We start from the raw sequence: 25,454 nt of genomic DNA, 5'->3' as shown, positions 1-25,454 counted from the left end.
TAACAGGGATCTAAGATCTTAAATGGAAAGGATTTGAAACAAGTCTTTCCTGTGGGAATCCATCACTTAGCTTGGCGAAAAATGTTCTATCAATAAATATATATACATATATATATATATATATATATATATATATTTATATATATATATGCAATCATTTAATGCTTTGCTAGATTATGAGTCTAGATTCTTCTGCAGGTAGAATGAAGCCTCACAATATCCTAAGACTACATCTCAATATGGAGATGATCAATTAATTTAATTATTTATTTATTCGCCAATCTACATGGTATAATTTCACCCACACTATCAAATTAGTCTTAATAAAATGAAATATGATTTTTTGTGTCTCTTACCAAGTCCTAGTAGGAATCTCACTTCTGCTCCTAGGAAAGCTGGGTGGTCCATCATAGCGCATCTCATCATGGCTTTCATTTTGATAGACCCCTCTAGAGAGCTCCACTTCTCTTCCTCCTCTCTCTTTCTCTTTCTCCTTTTCCCCTCCTCTCTACCTCCTGTGTATGGCTTATGATCACAAACTTATCAGTTAGACACACCTTCCTAGTTTGGAACTTTCCAATCATTGTCGGATGGGCGTGACCATTGATAAAAGATGTGACATCATAACCTTACCCAGAATGCACTTTTGCTACTGTTGTAATGTCACCTACTGATACCTAGGTGGCACTACTGTATAAGCTATTTGCATCATAGTATAAAGGGTTAACTTAAGTAAGTCTGAATATACATTTTGACCTTAGAAGCTTTAATTCAAAGCTATAGGGATTAATTCTCACACTTGTAGCAATTAGAGACAGACCTCTAGGCGTCTCTTTAAATGTTTCTCACACTGTTGATTTATTGATATGATGGTATTGTTTTCTCACAGAGATATCAGTACCTCCTCTGTCATACCAAAGATGTGATTAATTGTTACAAAACACACATCTTCACAGATAAAGATTCTCCTAATGAGAAATATATACAATATACTGGATACATGTTGTCTTCGTAACATATAACAATATAATATAAACAAATATATATATGTCCTACTGATTGTATTATGCTAAGGACTAACTAAGGCTCAATAAATGAATACATACATATTATATATTTTGCTTCATTAATAGATGCCTAATTGTATAGGTAATTATCACCAGCTGCATAGAGCTTATCTTATCTCCCGTCATAAATTTAAAAGTAGACAAGAAGGCATCTGTGACGCTTTGCGATCCACAGCGATACTAGGAAATCGCAAATGCGCCATATTTCGCAATCACAGAGACACCAGAGCCTTTACTAAAAATCTTCTCTTTTCACTAAAGGAGTAATTCACAGAGCAGAGGTGCCATTATCACCACCTTGTGACAAACCTTTCCTGCCCAGGCCAAGTTGAGTAGCCATCAATCTAGTTCTCTTATGACAGAACCTCATAAACCTGGTCTTTCTGCAGCCATAGTGTCTCCAATACCAGCAGGGGTCTCACACCTTTAGCATGGGCAGCGAGCTTCAGAAGAAAAGGACAGATCCTTATCACACAGCTGGTTGGTACAGGAAGGAAGATGACCTGAAAGTCCCCTTCAATCCATAAGCTTCATATTTTTCCCATATTTTCCTAATATTTCATGGGTTATGGAAATGTGAAAGGAACCATCTTTTCAGAGATGGTTTTGGTTCTTCTAACCCACCTTCTAGGAAACCCGTGGGCAAATCAGAGATTCCCGCTCTGAGATATAAAGGTTCTCAGGCACCCTGTATTATCTTTTAGTCGTATTTGTTATCAGATGATGCGTACAATTGTACTGATTATCAAAATCAACTATATTTCTTGATTGGACTTACAGGATATGGAGAAATGGGCAAAGCAAAGATTCTGCCAGATTTTCTCCCTATGGGGCAAAGGACTGCCCCTGTTCCAATTACACAAGGCTGGACCTGAACGTGTCATAACCACTCCCCGCTTCAGAGTGGGTAAAAACAGTGACACACTCAGGTCCTGCGTCCTTCTTCTACCATCTGACGTCGACTAACATCACGACCGCCCGCTGGACACGGGCACACCCCACCATCTTGGATTATTCTACAAAGACTTTGCTTTTACTGGACTTTACCACGGTAATTCTGAACTTACAGACATTCTATTCCCTTCCACCTCTTACCTATTTCTATCCAAACCAATCTGTTCAACTGGCAGGTATATTTATCTGTCAGCTTTAATATATATATATCTTTGTGTATAGCTTTAGAATAAAAACTAATGATTTCATCGTTCCAGTTTTGCCCTTGTTACTTGATGAACTGATCTATGCTAAGAACTCTGTCCTCAGAAGACATACTACCAAATTGTTTTATTTTTATAAATTGTTAATTTACTAGCTAGGTTGCAAATAACCGTTTCGTCCCTTTAGGATTAGCTAGCCGGGGTCTCTTCGCCCCGATTCAATACGAAGAGTGGTGGCAGCAAATTAATTTGATTTCCAGCGTGAAATCAGTAATTTTATTTTTACCGATTGTACATACAATCGCGATTGTATCATGTATGGGCACACCAACCAATCTTAAACGTCTTCTGTGCTCACAGTGGATTCGCCTCCAGAAGTCTCTAGTGGAGACCTGTATGGCAACTGTGGCTTAGTACGATGGGATTGGCGGGTGGTTGTCACAGCATCTTCTCAGACTAGTACATTCATGAAAAGAATAACATTGAAGAGTATAAACCTTTGTGTGACATTAATTTGGTCTACTCAAGACATACAAAATTGCAACTATAGTCGAGCATGGCTCTTAAAGGTAATGAACATCCATCTTGACAAGAATGAATTGGATATCAATGCATTTACCTATGAAAATGCACAACACTCTGATGATGACGAAACACAGGTGCCAACTGCTGTGTCTTTCTGCAGTGTGCAGACCGAAAAGGAGGTCAGGGAGGAAGACTGGGTGGAAGACGATGCAGGGGACGATTAGGTCCTAGACCCCACATGGAATGAAGGTCATGCTTCTGATTTTCAGAGTTCGGAGGAAGAGGCAGTGGTGAGACCGAGCCAACAGCGTAGCAAAAGCGGGAGCAGGGTGCAAAAGCAGAGCAGCCGTCGCCAAAACAGTTTGCCTGCTACTGGCCACAGTCACTAGGGACCGAGCACACCAAAGGCAGCTTCAAGGAGTTCCCTCGCATGGCACTTCTTCACACAATGTGCTGACGACAAGACCCGAGTGGTTAGCAAGCTGTGCCATCAGAGCCTGAAGTGAGGCATTAACGTTCTGAACCTTAGCACAACCTGCATGACCAGGCATCTACATGCGAGACACGGCTGCAGTGGAGTAAGCACCTTCAAAACCAGGAAAAGGCTTTGGCCCCTCCTGCTCCCTCTTCTGCTGCTGCCTCAGCCTCTTCCTCCGCCTCTGGAGGAACGTTGGCACCTGCCGCCCAGCAAACAGAGGATGTGCCACCAACAGCACCACCTCCGTCACCAAGCATCTCCACCATGTCACACGGAAGCGTTCAGCTCTCCATCTCACAAACCTTTGAGAGAAAGTGTAAATTCCCACCTAGCTACCCTCGATCCCTGGCCCTGAATGCCAGCATTTCTAAACTACTGGCCTTTGAAATGCTGTCATTCAGGCTGGTGGAGACGGACAGCTTCAAACAGCTCATGTCGCTTGCTGTCCCACAGTACGTTGTTCCCAGCCGACACTACTTCTCCAGGAGAGCCGTGCCCTCCCTGCACAACCAAGTATCGGATAAAATCAAGTGTGCACTGCGCAACGCCATCTGTGGCAAGGTCCACCTAACCACAAATACGTGAACCAGTAAGCATGACCAGGGACGCTATATCTCCCTAACTGCACACTGGGTAAATGTAGTGGCGGCTGGGCCCCAGGCGGAGAGCTGTTTGGCGCACGTCCTTCCGCCGCCAAGGATCGCAGGGCATCATTCTTTACCTCCTGTGGCCTCCTCTTCCTACTCTGCTTCCTCCTCTTCTACCACCTCCTCATCCGGTCAGCGACAGACCTTCACCACCAACTTCAGCACAGCCAGGGGTAATTGTCAGCAGGCCGTTCTGAAACTGAGGTGTTTGGGGCCAGGCCCCACACCGCGCAGGAGTTGTGGCGGGGTATAGAACAACAGACCGACGAGTGGTTGCTGCCAGTGAGCCTCAAGCCCGGCCTGGTTGTGTGCGATAATGGGCGAAATCTCGTTGCAGCTCTGGGACTAGCCGGTTTGACGCACATCCCTTGCCTGGCGCATGTGCTGAATTTAGTGGTGCAGAAATTCATTCACAACTACCCCGACATGTCTGAGCTGCTGCGTAAAGTGCGGGCTGTCTGTGCGCGCTTCCGGCGTTCTCATCTTGCCGCCGCTCGGCTGTCTGCTCTACAGCGTAACTTCGGCCTTCCCGCTCACCGCCTCATATGCGACGTGCCCACCAGGTGGAACTCCACCTTGTACATGCTGGAGAGACTGTGCGAGCAGTAGCAGGCCATAGTGGAGTTTCAGCTGCAGCACACACGGGTGAGTCGCACTGCGGAACAGCACCACTTCACCACCAATGACTGGGCCTCCATGCGAGACCTGTGTGCCCTGTTGCGCTGTTTCGAGTACTCCACCAACATGACCAGTGGCGATGATGCCGTTATCAGCGTTACAATACCACTTCTATGTCTCCTTGACAAAACACTTAGGGCGATGATGGAAGAGGAGGTCCCAAGAGGAGGAAGAGGGGTCATCTCTAACACTTTCAGGCCAGTCTTTTAGAAGTGGCTCAGAAAGAGGATTTTTGCAACAGCAGAGGCCAGGTACAAATTTGGCCAGCCAGGGCCCACTACTGGAGGATCAGGAGGAGGAGGAGTATGGGGATGAAGCATGTTCACAGCGGGGTGGCATCCAACGCAGCTCGGGCCCATCACTGGTGCGTGGCTGGGGGGATACGGAGGACGCAGACGATACGCCTCCCACAGAGGACAGCTTGTCCTTACCTCTGGGCAGCCTGGCACACATGAGCGACTACATGCTGCAGTGCCTGCGCAACGACAGCAGAGTTGCCCACATTTTAACGTGTGCTGACTACTGGGTGGCCACCCTGCTGGATCCCCGTTACAAAGACAATGTGCCGTCCTTAATTCCCTCACTGGAGTGTGATCGGAAGATGCATGATCGTCTCATGTAGGGGCTCATTTTTTGCAGGATGTGGTTGGCGATTAGTACCATTTTGGCGTACATACGACTTTTTGATCACTTTTATTACCTTTTTTGGGAAGTAAGGTGGGCAAAATTTCAATTTCTTCATAGTTTTTATTTTTAATTTTTATGGCGGTCACCGGGGGGGCGAAAGTAACATGACCGTTTCATAGATCAGGTCATTACGAACGCGGTGATATCAAGCATGTGTAGTGCATTTAATTTTTTTATTTTTAATCAGTGATAAATATATTTTTTTATTTTTACTTTTTTAACTTTTTTTCACACAGACCCACTTGGTTCTTGAAGATCCAGTGGGTCTCATGTCTGTTTAATACAATACAGTACACTATAAAGTGTACTGTACTGTATTTTCACTTTACACTTAGTCTAATCAGACTTCTGCCTTTAGCAGAAGTCTGATCAGACTTAGCCTTACCATGGCAAGCCGGAAGCCTGTGAAGGCGTCCGGTTGCCATGGTAACCATCACCCGCTGCCACAACAGAGCAGCAGGTGATAAGGAGGGAAGGGTTCCCCCTCCCTCTGTGATCCCGTCAAGAATCAGGGGCTGAAACGGCACTGCAGCTCCCGATGGGAGAGTGAGGGAGCTCCCCCCCCTGTTAACCCCTTCCATACAGCGGTCCCTACGGACCGCGGCATGGAAGGGGTTAAACGGCTGACATCTGTGCCAGCACAGATGTCAGCCGTTTCAAGCAGAGTGTCAGCTGTGTGCTGACACTGCTAAAACTGCTCGGCCATCCTGGAAATGAGAGGGTGCGGGCGGATGATCGCGCGCCCGCACCGCCTGCACCCGTGAGATTGGAGACATTCGACAAGTGCTTTCTTCTTCTCACTCTCAGGCTGTTTGAGGTGCATCCTACGTATTGAACGCTGCAGGCTTTGCAGGTCGCCAAATAAATGACATAATTCGTGTTCCAGTTGATATACGATCTGATCTTGAAGACCTCCTCGGTTACACTGGATTCCAATATTTTACCCACTGTAAAATATTGACAAGTGTTACAAATACTGTGGCCACATCTGTAACTCCCCACAACATTCAGCCACGTGGGTTTGCCATTATCCGATTTTTCTATGAACAAGCTCGGGGAGAAAGCGGAGTACAAAGTAGGTGCCCGTCTGCTCACCACCTGAAAGCCTGGCTCTAAAATTTGGCACAAGCTATCATCTTGAAATAAAATGGGCAGATATTTCCTGATAATACCTTGTATCTCCTGAAACTGGCGACTGTAGGAGGTGACAACCCCCTGTCTGTTGTCCTCACCTTCCCTCCTCACTGTACTATGTGTAATCATTGCCTCTCTATTCACGTGTTACTTTCTCTCCTGCTTCAGAATACGATCACTGTATCCTCTCAATCTCTCAAACAGTGCTGTTCCTTCTGACTTAAATATTGAATCTTCTGAGCAGTTTCGGCAGACTCTAGTGGTCTCACCATAGGGAATGCCTTTTATTACATGTTTCGGATGGCATGATGAGGCTAAAAGCAGGGTGTTATCGCTTGTGTCTTTTCTATAATTCCTGCTAACAACCTTGCCAGCCTTATTTGATAGCTTAATATCCAAAAAAGGACTATCCTCTGAGGACAAATGATATGGATTTCATAATGAAGTAATAAAAACATTGTATTTTCTCTTGAGCCTGCTGCTGGATGTTTCCTACTGTTCTGACAAACACATCCGCTGACCGCTATACACTGTACTACTCTGTAATACCAAACACATCCGCTATACACTGTACTGCTCTGTAATACCAAATACATCCACTATACACTGTACTGCTCTGTAATACCAAACACATCCACTATACACTGTACTGCTCTATAATACCAAACACATCCACTATACACTGTACTGCTCTGTAATACCACACACATCCACTATACAATGTACTGCTCTATAATACCAAACACATCCACTGTACACTGTACTGCTCTGTAATACCAAACACATCCACTATACACTGTACTGCTCTGTAATACCAAACACATCCGCTATACACTGTACTGCTCTGTAATACCAAACACATCCTGTATACACTGTACTGCTCTGTAATACCACACACATCCACTGTACACTGTACTGCTCTGTAATACCAAACACATCCACTGTACACTGTACTGCTCTGTAATACCACACACATCCGGTATACACTGTACTGCTCTGTACTTGGTGAGTGGTGAGGAGGTGGCAGCGCTCTCCTGAGCTCCGGTGGGTACAGCTGGGTGGTTCCAGGAGTCAGACCCCCACAGATCTCATATTAATGACGTGTCCTGGGGATAGGGCATCAATATCCAGTTCCTGGATAACCCCTTTATATTCTTTAGCACACTATGTGAGGAGGAGAACGGGGGCCACAGGGGCCACAATAGATGGTGGAAAAAGTAGACTGAGGGCCACAATAGATGGTGGAGGAAGGAGAATGGGGGCCACAGACTAAGGGCCACAATAGATGGAGGAGAAAGGAGACTGAGGGCCACAATAGATGGTGGAGGAAGGAGAATGGGGGCTACAGACTAAGGGCCACAATAAATAGTGGAGGAAGGAGAATGGGGGCCACAATAGATGGTGGAGGAAGGAGACTGAGGGCCACAATAGATGGTGGAGGAAGGAGAATGGGGGCCACAGACTAAGGACCACAATAGATGGAGGAAGGAGAGCTCTCAGCAGCTGATGACACTGACACAAGTTCCTCCAGCTTTCTGACTATTGTACATTCATGTGCTGCCATCATCACTGATTTATGACATGCCATAAAGTGAGGACATTCCTCAGCGGTTCTGGATTTCTAGGACATGGAAATATCATATAGATGCTGCCATTCCTGACATCCACCACACACAAGAGGCGGCTTCTAGTGATGACATTTATGGATTTTACTAACAGTCGGGGACATTTTCTCTCCACAGTCACAATCCACAGATTTTATACTAACGCTCTGTGGACGCCTCACCCACATCTCATCTTATTCTTACAGATTGGGTTATAATGAACTACCAGACACTTCCTGCATCCAGTTGGCATCTGTAATAAGGAATAACCCGTCCCTGAAGATACTTGACCTGTATAATAACCGTCTGTCTGGTCCTCACTTCAGTGACTTGATGGAGGCTCTGTCCAGTCCGGCCTGCAGGATAGAGCTATTACGGTGAGTATAAGAGATGTGTACAGGACTGAGACATGTGGGGCACAAGTTATACATGGATTTTATACTATTTTATAATCCGCACCATTGTTATGTCTATGAGATAAACTGCTGACTAGGGTTGTCACGATACCAACATTTTGATTAGATTTCGATACCATAAAAAAGTATTGCAATACTCTATACCATTCGATACCATGCAAAAAAAATAAAACACCAAAAAAGCTGCGTGCATTCCGCATTTTATGGAATGTCCGGCCCGTAATAGAACAGTCCTATCCTATTTTTTGGGGGACAAAGTGACGAATTGTGCGGTTTTGATTTTTTTTTTCTGTTACGGAGTTCACTGCATAGGAGATATTTTTTTATATTTTAACAGTTTGCACTTTTTCAGGCGTGGCAATATGTAATATGTTTATTTTTTTATTGTTTATATATTTTATATTTAAAATTGGAAAAGTGGGTGATTTAAATATTTTGGTGTTTGATTTTTACTTTTTTTTAAAAACTTTTTATTAAATAACTATTCGCCCCCTTAGGGCTAGAACCCTTGTCCTATTCCCCCTGATAGAGATCTATTAGAGTGAATAGGATCTTACACTCTCCCTGCTGCCCTGGGCTTTGTGCACACAGCAGCAGGGAGCTTACCATGGAGGGCTTCAGTAGCGTCCTGGCTGCCATGGTAACCGATAGGAGCCCCGCGATTACACTGCTGGGGCTCCGATCGGAACTGCCACTGCCACCAATGAAGAGGAGGGTAGGGGATCCTGTGGCCACTGCCACCAATGAATATAACAATTGGTGGGGGGAACACCTGTGACCAGTGCCACCAATAAATATAACAATAAAGGGGGGCGCCTGTGGCCACTTCGCCACCATTGATTCTAATACTGGGGGATTTGGGGGGGGGGAGGGACAGCGCACTGCACCACCAATGGTTTTGATGTATAATACAGGGGGGAGCACTGCGCCACCAATAGTTATGATGTGTAATACAGGGGGGAGCACTGCGCCACCAATGAATGTAATTAACACATTAATTCGAATGTAGGCAGCGGGTGCCGGCGGCCTCAATAACAGAGCATGCGATCCGCCGAACCGCGGCAATTAACCACTCAGGTGCAGCACCCGAAGGGTTAAATGCCACGGATCGCATGCCCTGTTATAGAAGGCCCGGTATGTGATACCGCCGCTGGCACCCGCTGCCTACACTTGTATTAATGTGTTAATTACATTCATTGGTGACGCAGTGGCCAAAGCCCCTCCCCTTATCCTCAGTGCAATGACCTTATTGGTTGCAGCGGCAGCCGCGTCACAGGGGGGAGGGAGAGAGAGAGAGTCCCTCCTTCTCCACTGCGCTGCTGAGTAGAACATGGTGCGCACTGAGAGCAGCACGTGCCATGTTCTCGAACAGATAACAGTGCAGCCTTGTATCGTTAAATGGTAAGACCCGGTGTCATATCGATCCGGGTCTAAAAGTATTGACTGGGTATCAATACTTCGATACCCGGTGCAACTCTATTCCTGTCACTGCTCTGTAGTGTCCGGCCACGCTTCTTATTCTGCTAGATTATTTTTAAGTATTTGTATGCAAAACACACAGTTCTGGTACACACACAGCTCTGCTATACACACTCAGCACTGCCATACACACATACAGATCTGGTATACACACTCAGCACTGCCATACACAAATACAGATCTGGTATACACACACAGCACTGCCATACTCGCATACAGCCTGCTACACCCATATAGGTCTGTTACATACATACAGCTCTGCTACATAAATACTGTTCTGCTATACCCATACAGCTCTGATACACACATACAGTTGTGTTACAGACATACAGCTCTGCTCTGTTTTTTCGTCATATATTGTACTTCATGGCACTGGTAAAATTAAGTAAAAAAATAATAATTTTTATTTATAAAAAAATACCAAATTTACCAAAAATTTGTAAAAAATTGCAAATTTCCAAGTTTCAATTTCTCTACTTCTATAATACATAGTAATACCTCCAAAAATAGTTATTACTTTACATTCCCCATATGTCTACTTCATGTTTGGATCATTTTGGGAATAATATTTTATATTTTGGGGATGTTACAAGGCTTAGAAGTTTAGAAGCAAATCTTTAAATTTTTCGGAAATTTTCAAAAACCCAATTTTTAGGGACCAGTTCAGGTCTGAAGTCACTTTGTGAGGCTTACATAATAGAAACCACCCAAAAATGACCCCATTCTAGAAACTACACCCCTCAAGGTATTCAAAACTGATTTTACAAAGGTCGTTAAGCCTTTAGGTATTGCACAAGAGTTATTGGCAAATGGGGATGAAATTTGAGAATTTCAATCTTTTGGCAAATTTTCAATTTTAATCCATTTTTTCCAGTAACAAATCAAGGGTTAACAGCCAAACAAAATGCTGTATTTATTGCCCCGATTCTGTAGTTTGCAGAAAAACCCCATATGCGGCCGTAAACTACTGTACGGGCACACTGTATGGTTTTTGGAAGGCCGAATTTGCTGGACTGGTTCATTTACACCATGTCCCATTTGAAGCCCCCTGATGCACCCCTAGAGTAGAAACTTCATAAAAGTGACACCATCTAAGAAACTACACCCCTCAAGGTATTCAAAACTGATTTTACAAACTTTGTTAACCCTTTAGGTGTCGCACAAGAGTTATTGGCAAATGGAGATGGAAAATTTGCCCAAAAATTTTAATTCTCAAATTTCATTTTAATCAATTTTTTCCAGTAACAAAGCAAGGGTTAACAGCCAAACAAAATGCTGCATTTATTGCCCCGATTCTGTAGTTTGCAGAAACACGCCATATGTGGCCGTAAACTACTGTACGGGCACACGGTAGGGCGTAGAGGGAATGGTGCGCCGTATGGTTTTTGGAAGGCAGATTTTGCTGGACTGGTTTATTTACACCATGTCCCATTTGAACCCCCCCTGATGCACCCCTAGAGTAGAAACTCCATAAACGTGACCCCATTTTGGAAACTACGGGATAAGGTGGCAGTTTTGTTGGGACTATTTTTAGGGTACATATTATTTTTGGTTTATCTACTGTATATTACATTTTTGTAAGGCAAGGTTACCAGAAATAGAAATTCTGAAATTTCATCTCCATTTGCCAATAACTCTTGTGGAACACCTAAAGGGTTAACAAAGTTTGTAAAATTAGTTTTGAATACCTTGAGGGGTGTAGTTTCTTAGATGGGGTCGCTTTAATGGAGTTTTTACTCTAGGGGTGCATCACGAGGGCTTCAAATGGGACATGGTGCCAAAAAAAAAAAGGCCATCAAAATCTGCCTTCCAGAAACCATACGGCGTTCCTTTCCTTCTGCGCCCCTGCCGTTTGGTCATACAGCAGTTTACGACCACATATGGGGTGTTTCTGTAAACTGCGGTTTGAGGGTAATAAATATTAAGTTTTGTTTGGCTGTTAACCCTTGCTTTGTTAGTGGAAAAAAACGGATTAACATGGAAAATTTGCCAAAAAAGACCGTTTATATATTTTTATTTTTTACCGTGTTCATCTGAGGTGTTAGGGGGGGTATTTTTATTGAGCAGATTCTTACGGACGCGGCGATATCTAATATGTCTACTTTTTATTTATTTATTTATGTTTTGCACTATATTATCTTTTTATAAAAAAAAAAAATACATTTTAGTATCTCCATAGTCTAAGAGTAATTTTTTTGTTTTGTTTTTAGCCGATTAGCTTATGTAGGGGCTCATTTTTTGCAGGATGAGAAGACGGTTTTATTGGCACTATTTTGGGGGGCATATGACTTTTTGATCGCTTGCTTTTACAATTTTTGTGATGTAATGTGACAAAAAAAACTTTTTTTTTTGCAGTTTTTTTTTTTTTTACCTTGTTCATCTGAGGGGTTAGGGGGGGTATTTTTATAGAGCAGATTATTACGGACGCGGCGATACCTAATAAGTCTACTTTTTTTTATTTATTTTAGTTTTACAAAATAATATTTTCGAGAATTTTTTTTTTTTAGTTTTAGTGTCTCTGAGAACCAGTTTTTTATCCGATTGTCAGTGACTAAATTGGGATATAAATTTAGTACTCCTTGGAAGTGTGGTACTCCCTGAAGCAACTGTCAATGCAGAGGCCCGGATAATCGGGGCACGTGTCGCACTGAGTAGTGGTGTCCCCCTCCTGCGACACACTCTGCACTTTTTTTGGTTCCGTCCCTTCTTTGCAGTATGGGGGACCACACCTGGAAAGTGTTGGCCAGGGACCATCCGGGCGCCTCCAGTTCCTGAGATATTCCGACCTGCTCTTTCCCGGTCCAAAAAGATCAGGGCCTTGAGGACTGCCTCATAGAACTGAAGGAATGTCCATGTGTTGCCAGCGCTCCGGGACAGCACAAAAGAGTTGTACAAGGCAACCTGCACCAAGTAGACCGCAACTTTTTTGTACCATGCCCGGGTTTTGTGCATGGCGTTATATGGCTTGAGGACTTGATCAGAGAGATCAACTCCTCCCATATACCGATTGTAGTCGACTATACAATCGGGCTTGAGGACCGTTGCCACGGTACCTCGCACAGGGACAGGGGTGATGCCGTTACCATGAATTGTGGACAGTACAAGGACATCCCTCTTGTCCTTATATCTGACCAGCAACAGGTTTTCACTGGTAAGGGCACGGGTCTCACCCCTGGGGATAGGTACCTGGAGGGGGTGGGCAGGGAGGCCGCAATGATTTTTCCACACGGTCCCACAAGCGGACGTGGATCTGGCGGCGAGGGACTGGAACAAGGGAATGCTAGTATAAAAGTTATCCACGTACAGGTGGTAACCCTTATCTAGCAGTGGGTGCATAAGGTCCCACACAAGTTTCCCGCTAACACCCAGATTGGGGGGACATTCTGGGGGTTGAATACGGGAATCTCGCCCCTCGTACACACAAAACTTGTAAGTGTACCCTGAGGTACTCTCACAAAGTTTGTACAGCTTCACCCCATACCTCGCCCGCTTTGAGGGAACATACTGGCGGAAAATGAGTCTCCCCTTGAACGCAATTAGAGACTCATCAACCGCAACTTCCTTTCCAGGTACATAGACCTGTACAAATTTGGCCCCAAAGTGATCGATGACCGGCCTGATTTTGTACAGGCAGTCATAGGCAGGATCACCTTGGGGGGGACATGCTGCATTATCTGAATAATGCAGGCATTTCCGGATGGCCTCAAACCGGGTATGTGTCATGGCCGTACTGTAAAGTGGGGTCTGGTAGAGGACGTCCCCACTCCAGTAATGCCTGACACTAGGTTTCTTGACTAGGCCCATGTGCAGCACAAGGCCCCAAAACGTCCTCATCTCGGCTGCACTGACCGGGGTCCAGCCACCGGGCCTAGCCAAAAAGGAGCCCGGGTGTTGAGCAACAAACTGTTGGGTGTACAGGTTTGTTTGCTCCACCATTAGATTTACCAGTTGGTCACTGAAAAAAAGACTAAAAAAGTCTTTGGTCTACAAAATCAGGAATCACGGGCTCAAATCGCTCTGGGGTACACCAGACAAGTTCACCGGCAAGGGGCTCCGGTGGATTTAACTGGTGGGCCGGAAAACTAGTACGAGCCCCAGAGCTGCTCGTACTAGGGTGGGCCACAGGGTCCCTAGCATGGCGGTCCCCTTGCTCTGCCTGGCCTTGGGGGCTCATCATCATTGCTAGATGATGAGGACGCGGATGACAACAGGAAAGTGGGGTCATCCTCGTCCTCACTAGGACTCTCGGACTCAGAGGCAAGCTGGGCGTATGCCTCCTCGGCCGAGAACATCCGGCGGGCCATAGGGGAGTGTGTGTGTGCGTGTAAATCTTTATTCAGTGTGCGTATGTTTGGGGGTACGGGTGTTTGCGTACTTATCCCTAAAACTAACAGAAAAAAAATAAAGACTAACAAAAAAAAGGGGAAAAAATGTAAACAAAAAATTCTAAGCTGCTGATCAACCGTCTTAAGTTGATCAGCGGTGGGGTGTGCGATGCGCTAACAGTGGCCGGACGCTAAGAGTGCCGGCCACAGTCAGCGTATGCACAAAAAAATAAACTGCCTGCGCCCCAAAAAAGTTGTGGGGGGGAGGAAGGGGGCAAGCGGCAGCACCCCTGGGGGGTCTAGGGTCACACAGCTGTGCTGTGGACCCCAGACACCCTATTTAGTGGGGTGTCACGTTTTTTTTTCCCTTTTATATCCCTGCCTAGCCCAACCTTTCCCTAGCCTTTCCCTGGCTGATCAGATGAGGGGTGCTGGGGCACAGATGGGTTGATGCTGGCTGAGATCCACACATGCAGCGGCAGCGCTCCTCTGCTCCCCGGACACAAAAGGAGGAGGAGAGGAGCGTTGCCAAGATTTGAACGTCCCGCCGCCCACCCACCTACCAATCAGAGGCGATCCTGAGAGGTGATTTCACATCACATCTCAGGATCGCAGGATGGTGATTGGTGGTGTAATATCACACCACCGATCACATCCTGTTCCGGGTTATCGGGTCCTCAGAGACCCGAATAACCCGGAAACGCAGCAAACCGCAGGTCTGAATTGTCCCCTGATTTGAGCAGGCACCGGTGATCAGAAATACACAGGGCGTACAGGTACGCCCTGTGTCCTAAAGAGGTTAAGCTGTAGTTTTCATCTCCTTTTAGTACAGATTAGGACCTTCCTCCACCGTGCGCTGAACGGATGGTTCTCCTGCCTGCTGCCTCTCTCACTGGTCAGGCAGATCTGTATGAGCGCTCTGCCTGATCACTAGTGAAGCAGTCAGGGGTCTGGCCATGCTGGATCTCCCTGACTGCTAATTATAAGACACTTTTAGCAAGATTTTTTTCTTACTAAAAGGGCGTCTTATAAATTGTCAAACACGGTAAGTCTGATTTTCAGTGATGTGGTCCCGGTCATAGGAGAGAACTGCTGAAAAGTATCTACATTGTAAATGGGTTCTCTCGGACTTAGATATTGATGGCTTGTCCTCAGGAACAATATCTGAATGGTGGGGGCACCCCCGACACCCTGCCCAGGTGCTTAAATAGGCAGCTGCGAGGTGAGCACTTAGGCGCAATTTATTAAGACCGCCGTTTTACATGCCTTTCTTAAAGGGGTTCTCCGGGAATTAAGACAATTAAATTACTTAAAGATTACTTTATTATAAATATATTCCCAAATACCTTTTATTAGTTATAATGGCTTGTTTTGTCCGGGGAGCAATCATTAGGAAAAATAAAATGGCCGCCGTCCTACTAGTCCACACAAAACCTGTCCTAATCACACTCATTTGGCCGAGCTTCAGGTCAAAGTTCGAGTTCAGGACCCGAACTTGATCCCGAACCCGGACCCCATTAAAATCAATAGGGACCCGAACTTCACCTTATTATTTTCCGTTATAACATGGTTATAACGGAAAATAATAGCATTCTTAACCCCTTCAGGACACAGCCATATTTCACTTTAAGGACCTGGCCATTTTTTGCAAATCTGACCAGTGTCACTTTATGTGGTGATAACTTTAAAACGCTTTTACTTATCCAGGCCATTCTGAGATTGTTTTTTCGTCACATATTGTACTTCATGACACTGGTAAAATGGAGTCCAAAAAATTCATTTTTATTTATAAAAATATACCAAATTTACCAAAAATTTGGAAAAATTGGCAGATTTCCAAGTTTCAATTTCTCTACTTCTATAATACATAGTAATACCTCCAAAAATAGTTATTACTTTACATTCCCCATATGTCTGCTTCATGTTTGGATCATTTTGGGAATGACATTTTATTTTTTGGGGACGTTACAAGGCTTAGAAGTTTGGAAGCAAATCTTGAAATATTTCAGAAATTTTCCAAAACCCACTTTTTAAGGACCAGTTCAGGTCTGAAGTCACTTTGTGAGGCTTACATAATTGAAACTACCCAAAAATGACCCCATTTTGGAAACTACACCCCTCAAGGTATTCAAAACTGATTTTACAAACTTTGTTAACCCTTTAGGTGGCCCACGAGAACTAAAGGAAAATGGGAATAAAATTTCAAAATTTCAATTTTTTTTGCAGATTTTAAATTTTGATCCATTTTTTCTGCAACACATCAAGGGTTAACAGCCAAACAAAACTCAAAATCTATTACCCTGATTCTGGAGTTTACAGAAACACCCCATGTGTGCTCAAAAACTGATGTATCGGCGCACAGCAGGCTTCAGAGTGGAAGGAGTACCATATGGCTTTTGGAGAGCGGATTTTGCAGGATTGGCTTTTGGGAGCTATGTCGCATATGAAGACACCCTGAGGTACCCCTACAATGAAAACCCACAAAAAGTGACCCCATTTTGGAAACTAGACCCATCAAGGAGTATTTCAAGGTGTGTATTGAGCACTTTGACCCATCAGGTGTTTCACAGAATTAGGAAACACTTGGCTCTGAAAATGATAAATTAATTTTTTTTCCAGAAAAGGTTGATTTACACCCACATTTTTTACTTTCACAAGGGGTAACAGGGTAAATGCACCCCACATTTTGTTACCCATTTCCCCCTGAATACGGCAACACCCCACATGTGCTCAAAAACGGATGCATGAGTGCATGGCAGGGTTCTAAAGGGAAGGAGCGCCATAGGGCTTTTGGAGGACAGATTTTGCAGGATTGGCTTTTTGGAGCTATGTCGCATAAGAAGACACCCTGAGGTACCCCTACAATGGAAACCCCCAAAAAGTGACCCCATTTTGGAACCTAGACCCATCAAGGAGTATTTCCAGGTGTGTAGTGAGCACTTTGACCCATCAGGCGTTTCACAGAATTTGGAAACACTTGGCTCTGAAAATGAAAAATTTTATTTTTTCCAGAAAAAGTTGCTTTACACCAACATTTTTCACTTTCAGAAGGGGAAACAGGACAAAATGCACCCCAAATTTTGTTACCCATTTTCCACTCAATATGGCAACACCCAATATGTGCTCAAAAACTGATGTATGGGCGTAAGGCAGGGTTCAGAAGGGAAGGAGTGCCATATTGTTTTTGGAGGACAGATGTTGCTGGAATGTTTCATTTAGGCTCCATTCACACGTCCGCAATTCTGTTCCGCATTTTGGAGCAGGCTCCATTCACACGTCCGCAATTCTGTTACGCATTTTGCGGAACGGAATTGAGGACCCATTAATTTCAATGGGGACAGACGATGTCCCACCCGGGTCTGCAATTGCGGATCCGTACTTCCGGGTCCTCAATCGCGTTCCCGAAAAAAATAGAACATGTCCTATTCTTGTCCGCAATTGCGGACATGAAAAGGCATTTTCTATATAGTGTCGGCGATGTGCGGTCCGCAAATTGAGGAACGCACATCGCCGATGTCCGTGTTTTGCGGATCTGTGGATCCGCAAAACACTTGCGGACGTTTGAATGGAGCCTTAAATAGATCCTGATGTACTCCTACAGTGGAAACCGTCAATAAGTGACCACATTTTGGAAACTACTCATCTAGAGGTATAGTGGGTTTTTAGTTTCCTTATAATTTGTACAGTAAATTTAGTTGGAATAATTTAGAGAAGGTGGACTAAGATGTTTTCTAAAATATAAATTCTCATTGGGCAATAGGAAAGGATAAAAAGGGTTTCATGAAAGTAAAAGTATAAAATTATACATCAAAAGTAGTATGGTAAATTTTTAAGCATCTTTTCATACAAAGGCCAGCTTTTGATGGACATGTTTCACATTGATAGCTGGTTTCCTTTCTTATACCATTTCTCGCCCATTTTCTTGGGGGACACAGGAAACCTTGGGTATAGCTCAACTCCCTAGGAGGCGTTACACTAAGTGAAAACTGTTAAGCCCCTCCTCCAGCAGCTATACCCTCAGCCTGGAGAGAGAGACTACCAGTTTTTTGCTTTGTGTCCAAGGAGGCAAGAACCTCCCTGCTTTGCAGGGCTGTTTTTCTCCTTCATTTTTAATTTTAGATTTTATTTTTAATTTTTTATTTTACTTTTCACAGGGATAACAGAGACGCCTGGACCTCTCTGTTTCTCCCGGGGTCGAGCTGCGCCAGTGCCGGTCATCCGCACTGCTGCCTCCCCCACAGAAGACAAGGAGGACCAGGGCAGCCCAGCTCCCCTGCTTCCCGCCAGCGTAAGGGTCGCCCACACGTCAAGCCCCTCTCCAGCTTCCTGCCACTGCGGTGCCAGCAGCTGAAGGGGCGACCTTGCAGGAATGGACAGAGGGTGAAGACTCCAGGATGGTGAGAGTGGCTGTTCCAGCCTCCCCCCCCCTTCTGCTCTCTCTGCTCACCCCCCAAGGCCTCCTCACCTATAGTATGCTGTGGCTGTCACTTGGGCTCCAATTCACCGCAAGAGCGGACCCTGACAGACGCCCTAATACAGGCTAAGTTTCTTCTTCAGCCGCAGCAGGGGCTCCAGGCTACGATCGCAAGCGCAGCAGCAAGCAGCCGGCACACTCTCACTGCCGGCCGGCATCGCGAACGTCCGCATGCAGGAATCGCGGCGATCTCTTTATCTGCGGGGGTGGACAGGCTCTCCCTTACTGCGCACCGTGTAATTCATGGAGGGAAACTTGGCATTCAACTGGCCATATGGAGCCGCGGTCTCTCATTTACTGCGCCGCAGACCGCCCTCCCCCCCTTCTTCCCTTCTCTATATTTGAATCACGTGGCAAGCGCCCGACTGTATAGGGAGGGTGCTTAGGGACTGATGGTCCTCCTCCCCCCATTCCCCCCTTTAGGTCATCTGGGAGCTGGCCCCGTCATGTAAGGTTTAAGTAGTGGTGGATTAGGACGGCCGTTAAGGGGTTAATTCTCTGGTGGAACCTCCTTAGACAGGATGGGGGCGGTGCTGGAATCCTGAAGGTACATATACCCCTCCCCCTGTCCAGCACTTCCTCTTGCAAGTGGAAGCAAAGATTGTCCCTCCCTCCCTCCCTTTTTGCGTTTATCATTGAGAGGCGGGTCGAGGTGCGCGGTTATGATCAGTTATGGATACTTGGTTATTCTGTGTTGTTTTTCTATTTCTTCAGATCCCCCGCTGGGAGTCCAGCAGTTTGGATATCGCTCCGATGATTTTGGCTTTGGAGAGCTGCAAATTCTGGTTGAGTTTATGAAGTCACAGCTGGCGGCATTTGAGTACAGCGGAGATATGGTGGAAGCAGATGGCGTGCTTGCCCGCTGGGAGTCCAGCTGTGGGCATACTGCTCTGATGATTACGGTTTAACTTGCCTGCTGGGAGTCCAACCGGTGGGCATATCGCTCTGATGATTACGGTTTAACTTGCCTGCTGGGAGTCCAGCGGTGGGCATATCACTCTGATTACGGTTTAACTTGCCCGCTGGGAGCCCAGCGTTTGGCATACTGCTCTGATATTATGGTTTATTAAGGTTTGCCGCTTTAATAAAGAAGCTGTGGCTGATCACCATCCAGCAATAAAAATGATACAGTTGTCTGTGTTGTTTGTTATGGGTCAAGGTTGGGTAAAGGGGCCAGAGGTGATTAAAGGTATTTTCCCCTTCCCATGTTTCCCTGAATACCGGCAGTCCGCGCGCGCGAATGGAGCATCGGGGGGGAAGGGCGGGGATTCGCTTCCCGCTCCCGTCTCATTCCCGCCTCTGATTCACCTCAAGAGTCTGGCCACCGCTGCTGTCGCTTCTCCTCTGCTGCCGTGATGTGTCGGATCTCTTCTGCCACTGCTGCCTGCTCCTTCTGCTGATGCACTGCCCTGAGGTCTTCGGTCTGGTAGGACTGTTAACCCCTTCCTAGCACCAGCAGCCCCTAGCCTGGGAAGCCCTCCCCCTTTTTTTCTGCCAACATGTCTGACCCCTCAGGGGACTCTAGGCCCTGGTATCACGCCTGCACCGCCTGTGAAGCACCCTTTCCACGGGGGCAATCAGACCCGCATTGCTGTGCATGCCAGGCCCCAATACAGGGTCCGCCACTTGCCGTGCCGCCCCCTGTTTCCTTGGATCCACCTGATTGGGAAAAATCCCTGTCCCAGGCCGTGGAAAGCCTCACTCATGTTGTGGGCCGCCTTGTAGACACACAGACTGCCACGCAGCCTGCTACACCCCCTGTCGTACCCTCCGGGTCCGCTACTTCTGCCGACCCGTCTGGGTCCCTCGCTCCCAGTGATGCCTCCAGGGCCCGGCACCTCCAGAAGCGCTCCAGGGCGGAGTACGCGTCTTCCTCGTATGCATCCCTGTCCCCTCCGAGGGTGGGGTCTCAGTCGGGCCCCTCCTCCTCACAGGACATACCCTCTGAGGGAGAATTGGTGGATTCGGATTGGGACATGGACTCTGCATTACCGTCCAAGCTAGCCTCTGCTGTGGGTCATTTCATTGCCAATATTCGTGACACCTTTAAAATTCACGACGACCCTCCTAGCACTGAAAAGGCCGGTGTGGCCTTTTTCTGCCCCAAACAGGCGTCCACGGTTTTCCCCCTCCACGCCGACTTCTCGTCGGTGGTCTCTAAGGCTTGGACCCGCCCCGATGCCCGTTTTACTCCCCCTAAGAAGTTGGATATCTGTTATCCCTTCCCAGCAGATTGCATTTCCACTTGGGCGTCTCCACCTAAGGTCGACCGTCCCGTGGCCCGCCTGTCTAAAAGCACGGCCATTCCTGTGTCGGACGGCTCCTCTCTTCAGTCCACTGAAGACCGTTGCATGGAATCCCTTACAAAAGCCATATTTGCCGCCTCCGGTTCAGCCCTCAGACCGGTCTTTGCTTCCGCCTGGCCCGGGAAGGCGGTCTCAGAATGGGCTTACCAACTGGACCAGGAACTTGATTCGGACGTCTCCATTCAGGACCTTTGTTCTTTAGCCCAGCTCGTTGTTCAGGCAGGGAAATTCATTTGTGAGGCCTCACTTGATGCGGGTGCCCTCATTGCCCGTTCCACTGCTCTGGCTGTCTCAGTCAGGAGAGAACTTTGGCTAAAAGTTTGGACGGCGAATGCTGGACTTCCCTTCGCTGGTTCCCGTTTATTCGGGACCCGCTTGGACGAGATCATTTCTGAAGCCACGGGGGGGGGGGGGGGGAAGAGCACCCATCTTCCCCAGCCCAGGACCAAGAGCACCGCTCGAGGCCGTCCTGGTCTCTCTCTCGTTTTAGGTCCTCCCGCAGGTCCTCCGGCCCTCGACCCTCGACCAGCGACCGGTCCTTCCTTAAATTCCTCCCAGGATAGGCGTAAAAAGCCCTTTTTTTGGATTCAACCCTCCTGGCGTAAGTCCCAACCTGCTCGCCCCTCCTCGGCCAAGCAGCCCTCCGCCTGAAGGTGCGCCCCCACCCACCCGGGTGGGGGCCGCCTCCTCCTTTTCAGGGACATCTGGCAGGCACACGTCTCCGACGCCTGGGCACTCGAGATTGTGTCATCCGGATACAAAATCGAATACGCGTCCCTCCGGATCGTTTCTTTCGCTCCCGTGCCCCGAGGGACTCCCAGTGTGCGGCCGCCTTTTCCGAAGCCATTCGCACCCTTCTGGACAAGGGAGTGATTACTCCCGTTCCTCCAAGGGACAGATTCAATGGGTTCTACTCAAACCTTTTTGTGGTCCCCAAAAAGGAAGGCTCGGTGAGACCGATCTTGGACCTCAAACGGTTAAACCGGTTTCTCCGTCTTCGCCGGTTCAAGATGGAGTCCCTCCGATCCGTGGTGGCTTCCCTGGAAAAAGGGGAGTTTCTGTCATCTATCGACATCCAGGATGCTTACCTCCATGTTCCGATCGCTCGGTTTCACCAGTGTTTCCTTCGCTTTGCAGTGGGGAACGACCACTATGAATTTGTCGCCCTCCCCTTCGGCCTGGCGACGGCTCCTCGGGTATTCACCAAGATCCTAGCCCCTGTCCTGGCCTTGCTCCGCTCCAGAGGTGTTTTTCTGCTTCCCTACTTGGACGACCTGCTCATCAAGGCGCCCTCCCTTTCTCAGACGTCCACCAGCTGGACCTCACGCTGCAAACCCTGGAGCGGTTCGGTTGGATTATCAACCTTCCCAAGTCTTCGCTTACCCCCCCAGACAACTCGTCTTCCTGGGGATGCTGCTGGATGCAGAAGCGGCGGAGGTTCGTCTCCCACCGGAAAAGCGTCTGACCCTTCACTGTTCGGTTCGGACCCTCCTTCTCCACCGCCGTCCGTTCTTCCGGGGCAGCATGCGGGTATTAGGACAGATGGTGTCCTGCTTCAAAGCGATTCCGTTCGCGCAATATCACTCCCGCATCTTTCAGACGGCGATCCTGTCTGCCTGGGACAAGTCCCCGGAGAGTCTGGACCGGCCCTTCCCCCTACCTCCCCATGTTCGGTCCTCCCTTCTCTGGTGGTTACGGACCCCCCTCCAAGGAAAATCCTTTCTGCCGATGACCTGGTTTGTGTCATCCCATCCGTGTCCAGTCGGACAACGCCACGGCCGTGGCGTACATAAATCGTCATGGGGGCACTCGTAGTGCAGCGGCTATGCGGGAAGTGTCTCACATTCTCCGCTGGGCGGAAACTCATGTTCCGGCCCTGTCGGCAATTTACATTCCGGGGGTGGAGAACTGGGCGGCGGACCTCCCCAGCCGGACCACGATCGACCCGGGCGAGTGGTCTCTGCATCCCGATGTGTTCGAGTCCATTTGCCTCCGTTGGGGTCTTCCGTGGACGGAATTTTCCCTCCTGTACGTGTTCCCGCCCCTCCCCCTTCTGCCGCGGGTTCTCCGGAAAATCGCGACAGAGGGCATGCCTACGATCCTGATAGCCCCAGATTGGCCTCGCCGCCCTTGGTACGCCGACCTGATACTGCTCCTGGGAGACGCGCCTTGGCCACTGCCTCTAAGAGAAGACCTTCTCTCTCAAGGGCCGATCTTCCACCAGCATTTAGGGTCGCTACGTTTAACGGTATGGCTGTTGAGACCGAAGTTTTAACGCAACTGGGTTTTTCGGCGGATGTGGTTCGTACCATGATCCGCGCATGGAAGCCGGCCTCGTCCAGGATTTATTACCGGACTTGGCGGCCTTACCTGGGTTTTTGCGAAAATTGGGATGTTCATCCTCTTCGTTTTTCCCTCCCCACGATCCTGTCCTTTTTACAGTCTGGCCTGGACCTGGGTCTGGGTCTCAGCTCGTTAAAGGGTCAGGTCTCGGCGCTTTCCATCCTCTTCCAGCGTCCTTTGGCCCCTCTCGGACCTGTCAAAACCTTCATCCAAGGAGTCGCTCACTCTGTTCCTCCGTATCGCTCTCCCATTCCACCCTGGGACCTTAATGTTGTGCTCTCGGCGCTCCAGTCCTCCCCCTTCGAGCCGTTACGGAGGATCTCTCTTCGCCTTTTGTCCTGCAAGGTCATATTTCTTGTGGCCATCACGTCTCTACGACGGGTGTCTGAATTGGCGGCGCTTTCTTGTACTGAGCCCTTTTTGGTCTTCCACCAGGATAAGGCTGTTCTCCGTCCAGTCCCTTCCTTCCTCTCGAAGGTGGTCTCCGCCTTTCACCTCGATGAGGACATCGTCCTCCCTTCCCTTTGTCCGTCTCCTTCTCACCCTCGAGAACGGGAGCTTCACCGCCTGGATGTCGTTAGGGCCCTGAAGATTTACCTGGAGGTCACCGGACCCTTTCGGCGCAAGGACTCTCTTTTTTGTGGTTCCGGAAGGTCCGCGCAAGGGGTTGGGGGCGTCCAGGGTGTCTATTGCCCGCTTCATTAAGATGGCTATTGCCGAGGCTTACCACGCCAAGGGCAAGGTGACGCCTTTTGGTGTTACTGCTCATTCTACCAGAGCAGTCGGTGCCTCTTGGGCTCAAAGGCATCGGGCTTTGGCTGAACAACTGTGCAAGGCGGCCACCTGGTCTTCCTTGCACACCTTCACCAAGTTCTACAGGGTGAACACCTATGCATCGGCGGATGCTGCTTTGGGCCGCCTAGTCTTGCAGGCAGCGGTTTCTTGATGCCTCCGGTGGTTTCGCCTTGGGCTGTAGTCCCTCCCCTCTTGGACTGCTCTCGAACGTCCCAAGGTTTCCTGTGTCCCCTAAGGAAATGGGCGAGAAAACGAGATTTACCAGTTAAATCTCTTTCTCGCTCTTCCTTGGGGGACACAGCACCCACCCATTGTTCTGGTTTACCGTTACGGTTTAGTTGCCCCTGTCGGGTAGTTGACTTGTTTGGTTTCACATGGTTGGTCATTGCCTTTTTTTCACTACTTGGACACGCAACTGGTAGTCTCTCTCTCCAGGCTGAGGGTATAGCTGCTGGAGGAGGGGCTTAACAGTTTTCACTTAGTGTCACGCCTCCTAGGGAGTTGAGCTATACCCAAGGTTTCCTGTGTCCCCCAAGGAAGAGCGAGAAAGAGATTTTACTGGCAAGTTATACAAAAATCTTGTTTTTTGTAACACACACGGCAACGTTTTAGCGGCTTGCTCTTTTTAGCAGTGGGAGAAATTTCAATGGGGAAGTGCTGTCCTGACACTATTCTTGTTGCTGCACATGTAGAAGTGGTACTGGGGCCTGCCTCCTCCCGGTCCGCATATATGAGGGCCTTTATTACATTTTCTTGAAATTCAAGAAAAGTTCCCTCTTGGCCAGCATTTCTGTAAAGCACAAATGCATTATATAATGCAACCTGTGTAAGGTGCACCACTGGTTTTTTATTCCATATCCTGGATTTTCGCATGGCACTGTAGGGTTTGAGTACCTGGTCTGACAGGTCTACCCCACCCATAAATTTATTATATTCTTGAATGCACACTGGTTTAGGGGTTTCAGTGCCAGTACCTCTAACAGGCACAAGGGTGCTGATGTCACAATGTATTGTGGTTAACATAAGTACATCTCTTTTGTCTTTATATTTAACGCATAATATATTTTCGTTACAAAGTGCTCTGCTCCCTCCCACCCTAAGCATTTGCCCCAGCAGCGTTTTTGGGAGGCCTTTTTGGTTCTTTCTTATTGTGCCACATGCCACCGTACTTCTGTTAGCAAGGCACTTAAAAAGTGATATATTGGAATAAAAGTTGTCAAGGTACAGGTGGTATCCTTGATCCAGCAATGGGTGAACCAAATCCCATACAATTTTTACGCTTATTCCAAGGGTAGAGGGACATTCTGGGGGTTCTATTTTAGAATCCTTCCCCTCATAT

General features: G+C 47.5%; 2 protein-coding genes across 2 annotated transcripts in view; one reads left to right on the top strand and one right to left on the bottom strand.

Annotated features, from left to right (window-relative positions):
• LOC120981622 (NACHT, LRR and PYD domains-containing protein 3-like) overlaps nucleotides 1-25,454 on the bottom strand; it is a 3,400,916-nt gene that overhangs the window by 2,884,993 nt on the left and 490,469 nt on the right. The window lies entirely within an intron of this gene.
• Nucleotides 1-25,454, top strand: part of LOC120981623 (NACHT, LRR and PYD domains-containing protein 12-like) — an 840,242-nt gene that overhangs the window by 799,418 nt on the left and 15,370 nt on the right. Inside the window, exon 10 of the mRNA XM_040411192.1 lies at nucleotides 8,184-8,354. Coding sequence (XP_040267126.1) covers nucleotides 8,184-8,354 — 171 coding nt within the window. The remainder of the gene's footprint in view (nucleotides 1-8,183; nucleotides 8,355-25,454) is intronic.

Source organism: Bufo bufo, chromosome 11 (genome assembly GCF_905171765.1).
Source record: "Bufo bufo chromosome 11, aBufBuf1.1, whole genome shotgun sequence".
Taxonomy (NCBI): domain Eukaryota; kingdom Metazoa; phylum Chordata; class Amphibia; order Anura; family Bufonidae; genus Bufo; species Bufo bufo.
This window is presented reverse-complemented; position numbering and strand designations above follow the sequence as displayed.